Below are 7,500 nucleotides of genomic sequence, written 5' to 3' on the forward strand. Positions count from 1 at the left end.
GCAATGCAACAGAAACCACGCAGGTTTGAATCCTTTGTGTTTTAGTGTTTGCGGGTCAGGTGCAGTGAGACTGAAGTGAGAGTTTGAGGCCCAGAAACCATAAAGTCACACGTCTGCTCTTATGTAACACACTCACTCGACCTTTATTTAGTTCTGTAAGACTCACTGAGGGGCAGAAACCTCTCCATCAGTTAAATACACTGCAAAAAAAAATGACAAACTGACCAGTGATTTTAACTTGTTTCCAGATCTATCAGCTTATTTCATGATATTTTCAGTCAAATCATCTCACTGCACTGACAGCTAATCTTGCTGTTTTCAATACATTTCACTTCATGCCAATATGACTACTTTCTAGAAATCATCGTAAAACATTGAAGAAAATCTGGAAACAAGAAACTTTCTCCAAGACAATTTCACTTTTACCAAGTAAATGTCCTGAAACAAAAGAAAGAAAGAAAAATAACCAGTGAAGGAAAGAGAACTAAAACATCCTGCTCAAGCAGCAGTTCTGTTACTCTGCCGATATTTTACTCAAGTAGAAGTAAAAGTACTGCAGTAAAAATCTACTGAAGTCAAAGTAAAAAGTGTCTGATTTAAAATGTCCTCAGAGTAAACGTTCCTGAGTTCCTTTTAGAAAAGAGAACGTTGTTAGCTGTGATTAGTTTTCTTTTCATTGAAGACTTACACTTTAAAGTATTGTGTTTCCCAGAATGGACGTTTTATTTCCAACTTTTTGCACAAGTCCATAAATGTCCACAGATTGTTAGGAAACAGTTGTTCTCTAACTGATTGTCTTCAAATCAAATCTTGATCTCGAAAACTAAAGTCATATTGAATCGTAGATCATAGAAACATCACTTTCCAACTCTGCTTTGACTGTATCTCACAGCATATAGATCTAACTTCATATCTGCATCAAAATGAATTAAAAATAAACGTTATCATAAACACCATAAACACGCTGTCATCATCACACAGTGACAAACATGAGACTTGTAAAAAACAGAATTCCAGACTCTTCCAGACTCTTCCAGACTCTTCCAGACTCTTCCAGACTCTTCCAGACTCTTCCAGGCTTTTCCAGGAGCTGCAGACAGACTGAGGCTGGTTTTGGGAACCAGACAGAGGCTTCAGATGATCTCAACTGTACCGAGAAACCACACACACACACACACACACACACACACACACACATTTCGCTCCTCTCTGTTTCTCTCTCTCTCTCTTTCTCTCCCTCTCTCTCACTCACACACACACACACACACACACACACACACACTCTCTCTCTCTCTCTCTCATACACACACATATTTAATCTCACACACACACTCTCCACAGCCCCCTTACACACACATACAAACACACACACACGCACAGAAACACACACAATTCCCTCCTTTCTCATACACACTCTCTCAGTCTCACATACACACACTCACTCTCTCTTTCACTCTTACACACACACAGCTCCAGACTGTGTGTGTGTGTGTGTGTGTGTGTGTGTGTGTGTGTGTGTATGTGTGTGTGTGTTTCCTCTGCTCCAGGCTGCAGCAGTTAAGCCACAAATCTCCGACATTATTACCAGTTTAAATTTCTTTATGTTCACTAACTGCTGGCCGGCGGCCCGGATCCCGTTCTTCACTAATTATGGACAGAAGTTAAATTGCAGCGGTGACGCAGGGAGTCGTGCCGCCTCTGTTTGGACCACAGTCAAGACAGAAAGAGTGAGAACACAGCGCTTCCTGTCACAACTTTCAAAATAAAAGCCCTATTGAGGAAGATGTTGCAATTTCTGAGTAAAGCAGTGAAACAAAGTGAAAATAAAGAATAGATGTAATAAGAATGCTATTAATTAGAAACTTTATTCATAACAAACAAGGACTATTTTGAGTTGAAACGTGTTGATTGGAGAGTTGGTTCATAAAACTGATCTGGGTCCATCAAAAATGTTAAATTAACAAATTAAGTGTTGAATTAATTATACATTATTGATGGTGTGCACTGATAGAAACACTGATATAGTGTTGACTTTTACACTCTGAGTTAAATTTATTAATTTTTTTTACAATTTTGCTGCGCACTTCTCTAAAATCAGAGTTTAAAAAGTCTTTTACAGGAAGGAAAGGAAACAAGAGTCATAAAACTCTGGAATCTGATGGAAATAAAACTGTTTTTTTTTTTAACAAAAAGTTGTTCTGTTACACCCTGTTACTCACACATCCACTTCAACCTGTAGATCTGTCAATAAAGACATAATGTGTTTGCTTATTTGTTTTTATTATTTTAAATTAAAGTTAGTAAATCAGGGCGTCCTGGTGGTTCAAATCCGGCCCAGGACCTGTTCGATGTCATTTCTCTCTTTCTCCTAATCGTTCCTGTCTATTTCTACTATACAAACTATCACAATAAAGACAAAAAGCCCCAAAAATAATCTGAACAAAAAAACAAAACATTTTATTCTCTGCTGTTGAGGAACCCCTTTCCTCCCACGGGGATCATTGAAGTTTCATCTAGTTTTCGAGTGTGTTTCCATGGTGACCCAGGAGGCTGCAGCTGACTTCACTGACGAGTTCCTCCTCTCCAGCTGGAGGTGAAAACAAAACACTGACTGGGATTAGATTAAAAACTGGGTATCAGATGGTGAGCTGTCCACTGCCAATAAGACCGAGGTTCTTCCCAGAGGTAGAGAGTATTTTACTTTATGGAAGACGGTCTGTAAACACAACCTGCCTCGCCCTGCCCCACGGGATTATGGGTATCTGGTTTTAATGGAGAGTTTTGGTGTCCCATGGTCCAAATGCTGCTTCAGAGGCTTTTCCACCCTGACAAGAATAACATTATGGGAAGAAACACTGAATACTTGGAATTGTTTTGATTTTTTTGCCATCAACATGGCCATATTTATAACATTTCACAACGACAAAATAAAAAAAACACCTCTGTCAGCCTCTATCCAAACATACTGGATATCAGCCTCATATCGGTCGAACTCTACAACTGCTTCAATCTGAAAGTCACATATTTTACGCTTATATTTTGAAGGTGAAATCGCCTGTTTTCCGTTATGACTGTGTGTGTGTCCGTGTGCGCGCTTGACGCTCCCGTCTCCAGCCTCGCTCTCCAGGCGCCTCCTCCTCCAAACATGGCGCCGGCCCACAGCTGCGCTGCCTGCCCGACAGACGACGCAGAGAGGGACAGAGAGAGGAGAAGAGGAGCAGGTAGAGAGCAACACTGACCGCCTTTTAAAACTGATTTAAAAGTGGAACCAAGTATCTGTTAAGGAGCTTTACGCAGCGCTTTTGGAGACGTTTACGCGTCAGGTTGCGCGCAGCGGAGATCCCACCTGTCCGGACGAAGGTAGAGTTCAGCATTTCTAGGATGTGAGTCTCCCTGATTTCTCTGGAATAACGGAGCAGAATCTGACCGAGCTCGACGCGGAACGACGGGGAACATTTGGAGAGAGCCGAGCCGCTGGAAGATGTTCCGTCCGCTGAGGAGAAGCAGCGCGCGGGCTGAGGAGCAGTGAAGCTTTCCAGGGAAGAAAAAAAAAAAAAAAAAACACAACTTTTTCCACTCTTCCACGCCGAGGATGGATGGGGAACATTTTGCGCTGTCAGGAGTTGAGAGGGAAAGAGAGAAACTTCCACCGATTTACCACAGCTCCGCTCCTGCGGTAAGAAGCTCGAGCTAACCTGAGGATGCAGCTTTACTCCAAGTCACTTCTTACATGTGTCTTTTAGTGGAAATGGAAATATGTTTTTGTTATTATTATTCATACATGCTTTCCTAATATGAAGCAGTAGCCTATGATGCAATAGGCAACGCTTATTTTCTCCAAAATATTTTCAAATTAAAAGGGGACAACAATTTAGATTTTTACCAAAAGACAGACAACTTAAAAAAAGGAAATGCATAACAACAAAACAACAGCAATACTAATAATCACAATTCTATTAAATATTAAAATATGAACAACATTAAATTAGCACAAAACAAAGCTATATAGTGCAACACAATGTGATTATTGAATATTAGCCTACATAAAGTAGAATTGTTTGATACCAATGGCTAGAAGAGTTTAGTGTTTAATGTGTTTAACTGTAAAAAGCCACATGACGTTTTTAACTGAAAATCTGTGATTATTTTTCCTGTGTTCCATATAAACACACTACCAGTCACCAGTCTGGACCCACCTGACTGAATGTTCTGTGTTCCTCATTCTCTTAAAACCATTTTGATCTAAAGGCTTCTGCTTAAATGCTTGAAATTAGTTTCTTAGACAAATATAAATAGTGAAGTTGATCCTATGTATGAATTTCTTTCCAAAGCCTTTGTCTTTCTATCAAGGCAAAGGGCGGCTGCTTTAAAGAATCTAAAATATAAGATAGTTTTGATTTGTTTAACACTTTTTTGGTCACTGCATAATTCCATTTGTGTTAATTCATAGTTTCGATGTCTTTACTATTATTCTAAAATGTGGAAAATGGTAAAAAATAAAGAAAAATGTGGTGTGTCCAAACTTCTGACTGGTAGTGTATGTATATATATAATTTTAACTGGAGGTTTTCGGGTCCAAAAAGAGATTTTGACCACTTGGAAAAAGTGATGCTGCTCTTACATAATGACTCCTGACATCAACTCACTGCTCGCTCTACATTAGATGATGTCATCATCTAGCTGTATATGTCTTTACACACACAGCAGAGAGCATCAGGTGACCGCTGGACATGTAGCCTTTGGGAATGAAACCCTTCAGTTATGGTTTTATTAGTGTGTTATGGATAAGATATTAGTGTGTTATGGATAAGTTATTAGTGTGTTATGGATAAGATATTAGTGTGTTATGGATAAGATATTAGTGTGTTATGGATAAGTTATTGGTGTGTGTGTGTGTGTGTGTGTGTAGAAGTGTCACCTCACAGCGGACTGGTCGGTCTGGTTGATGTAATGCAGATTGTGTCAGGCAGCAGGAATGTGCAGATCAGATGGTTTGACCGGTAAACAGTCTGTCATCAGACTCTGTTCATGTCTGGAAATGCCATAAACTGACGTCTCTCTCTCTCTCTCTCTCTCTGTCTCTCTGTCTCTCTCTCGCTCTCCCTCTCTCTCTCCAGCTCGCTTTCTCTGTGACTTTAGTGGTCTCTCGCTCAGTTTGATGCTCGCTCTGTCTGATTCTCTTTCAGTCTGATGCTCTTTCAATCTTATTCTCTCCGTCTTTTTCTCTCTCAAGTCAATCTCTCTCAGTTGGATTCTCTCAGTCTGATTCTTTCATTCTTTCTCTCAATCTGATTCTCTTAATCTGATTGTCTGCCTGATTCTCACTCTTAATCTGATTCTCTCAGTCTGATTCTCTCACTCTGATTCTCTGTCTGATTTTCTCTCTGTCTGATTCTTTCTCAGCCTGATTCTTTCTCAGTCTGATTCTTTCTTAGCCTGATTCTTTCTCAGCCTGATTCTTTCTCAGTCTGATTCTTTCTCAGTCTGATTCTTTCTTAGCCTGATTCTTTCTCAGTCTGATTCTTTCTTAGCCTGATTCTTTCTCAGCCTGATTCTTTCTCAGTCTGATTCTTTCTCAGTCTGATTCTTTCTTAGCCTGATTCTTTCTCAGTCTGATTCTTTCTTAGCCTGATTCTTTCTCAGCCTGATTCTTTCTCTGTCTGATTCTTTCTCAGTCTAATTCTTTCTCTGTCTGATTCTTTCTCAGTCTGATTCTTTCTCTGTCTGATTCTTTCTTAGCCTGATTCTTTCTCAGCCTGATTCTTTCTCTGTCTGATTCTTTCTCTGTCTGATTTTCTCTCTGTCTGATTCTTTCTCTGTCTGATTTTCTCTCTGTCTGATCCTTTCTCAGCCTGATTCTTTCTCAGTCTGATTCTTTCTCTGTCTGATTCTCTCTCTGTCTGATTCTCTGTCTGATTCTCTCAGTCTGACCAAACAGTCACAGGTTTGATTCCCTCAGCAGCCATGCGTCCGGTTGAAGTTCCCTTAAGCAACACACTGAAGCCCTGCCTGCTCACTCACTGCCAGTCGCTCTGAATAAGAGCCTCTGCTAAATACCTGGCATGTAAATGTACTGATTTGTCCCTTCCAGCTCAGTGGGTTTGGTGCCTTGCTCAAGTGCACAATGAGCAATGTAGACCACGTCGATTTAGAGGCTTGATGTAGGAAACGGCATGCAGCTTGTCATGCACACTAAAGTTAGTAAGTAATTAAGTAAAACTTTATTTATACTGTATAGCACTAGTAAAAAACTGGGTTCCAAAGTGTTTCACATGTGCAGAACGAAAGCAGCAGCAGCAATATAAAAGAAACTTAACAGAAATTAAAGAAATACCAACATGACAGACAGGAAAATCAGTGGAAAGCCAACATGAAGAGATGAGTTCAAAACAGCTGTATTCACTGATTGTTGTTCCCAGTTAGACTTGTTTTTCCAAAAAACATAGTGCACTATTACTCATTACTCAGTACTCGGTTCAGAAGTAATGCCATTACTGTCATCGTTACTCCCTGGGTGCAGTAATCCATTACATTACTTGTTATATTACTTTCTATTACAGCCTCAAAATTGGTTGTTGCATCTTCTCTCACCTTCTGAAATAAGGATCGGTCAGTTTTCTCTCCTGTGAACGATCAGGAAACCAAACTTCTTCGTCTTTTTACTGTCAGTTGCTTTGTTTCTCCCACACACACACACACACACACACACACACACACACACACATGTGCAGTGAAGAATTTAGACCAGGCACGGATACACACCCTCACATGCACATAATGTCATCCTTTTACTGGAGCAAAGCAAAATAGAGGGAAAGACAGTTTTTCTACCGTTTCTCATCCAGACTGAGAGGAGAACGACTAAATCTGAGGAAAACGAATCAGAGATGGGGATAATCATAATTTGGTGGTATTTAGAGAGGGGGATGACAAAAGTAACAACTTAATTCTGTCCTTTGTAACCATAATATTATTACTGAATTTGAGATAGCAATGTGTTACCCTGCTTATTACTGGTTAGCAAGCAAGACTAACTCAGATACAGTTTAATAATTAATAGGCTCAGACTAGAGAGAGAGAGAGAGAGAGAGGGAGAGGGAGAGAGAGGGGGGGAGGGGAAGAGGGGGAGAAGGGGAGAGAGGGAGAGAGAGAGAGAGAGGGGGGGAGAGAGAGAGAGAGAGAGAGAGAGAGAGAGAGAGAGAGAGAGAGGGAGAGAGAGGGGGGGAGGGGGAGAGAGAGAGAGAGAGAGAGGAGAGAGGGGGGAGAGAGAGAGAGAGAGAGAGAGGCACTGTCTGACAACACATTCTCTGTAACAGAAGAGTGTGTGTGTATGCGTGTGTGTGTGTGTGTGTGTGTGTGAGAGAGAGAGAGAAAGAGAGAGAGAGAGAGAGGCACTGACAACACATTCTCTGTAACAGAAGAGAGAGTGTGTGTGTGTGTGTGTGTGTGAGAGAGAAAGAGAGAGAGAGAGAGAGAGATGTTCTCTTCTTCTTGGTGTGG

The 7,500-nt window shown here is 40.7% G+C and overlaps 2 protein-coding genes across 2 annotated transcripts in view; one reads left to right on the forward strand and one right to left on the reverse strand.

The window, feature by feature from the left end:
• slc22a15 (solute carrier family 22 member 15) overlaps positions 1-7,500 on the reverse strand; it is a 438,052-nt gene that overhangs the window by 76,735 nt on the left and 353,817 nt on the right. The gene's annotated exons all lie outside the window — the stretch shown is intronic.
• Positions 3,593-7,500, forward strand: part of hectd2 (HECT domain containing 2) — a 65,058-nt gene continuing 61,150 nt past the window's right edge. The window contains 1 exon segment of the mRNA XM_078288648.1: positions 3,593-3,673. Within this exon segment, the coding sequence (XP_078144774.1) occupies positions 3,593-3,673 (81 nt within the window).

Source organism: Centroberyx gerrardi, chromosome 15 (assembly GCF_048128805.1).
Source record: "Centroberyx gerrardi isolate f3 chromosome 15, fCenGer3.hap1.cur.20231027, whole genome shotgun sequence".
NCBI lineage: Eukaryota > Metazoa > Chordata > Actinopteri > Beryciformes > Berycidae > Centroberyx > Centroberyx gerrardi.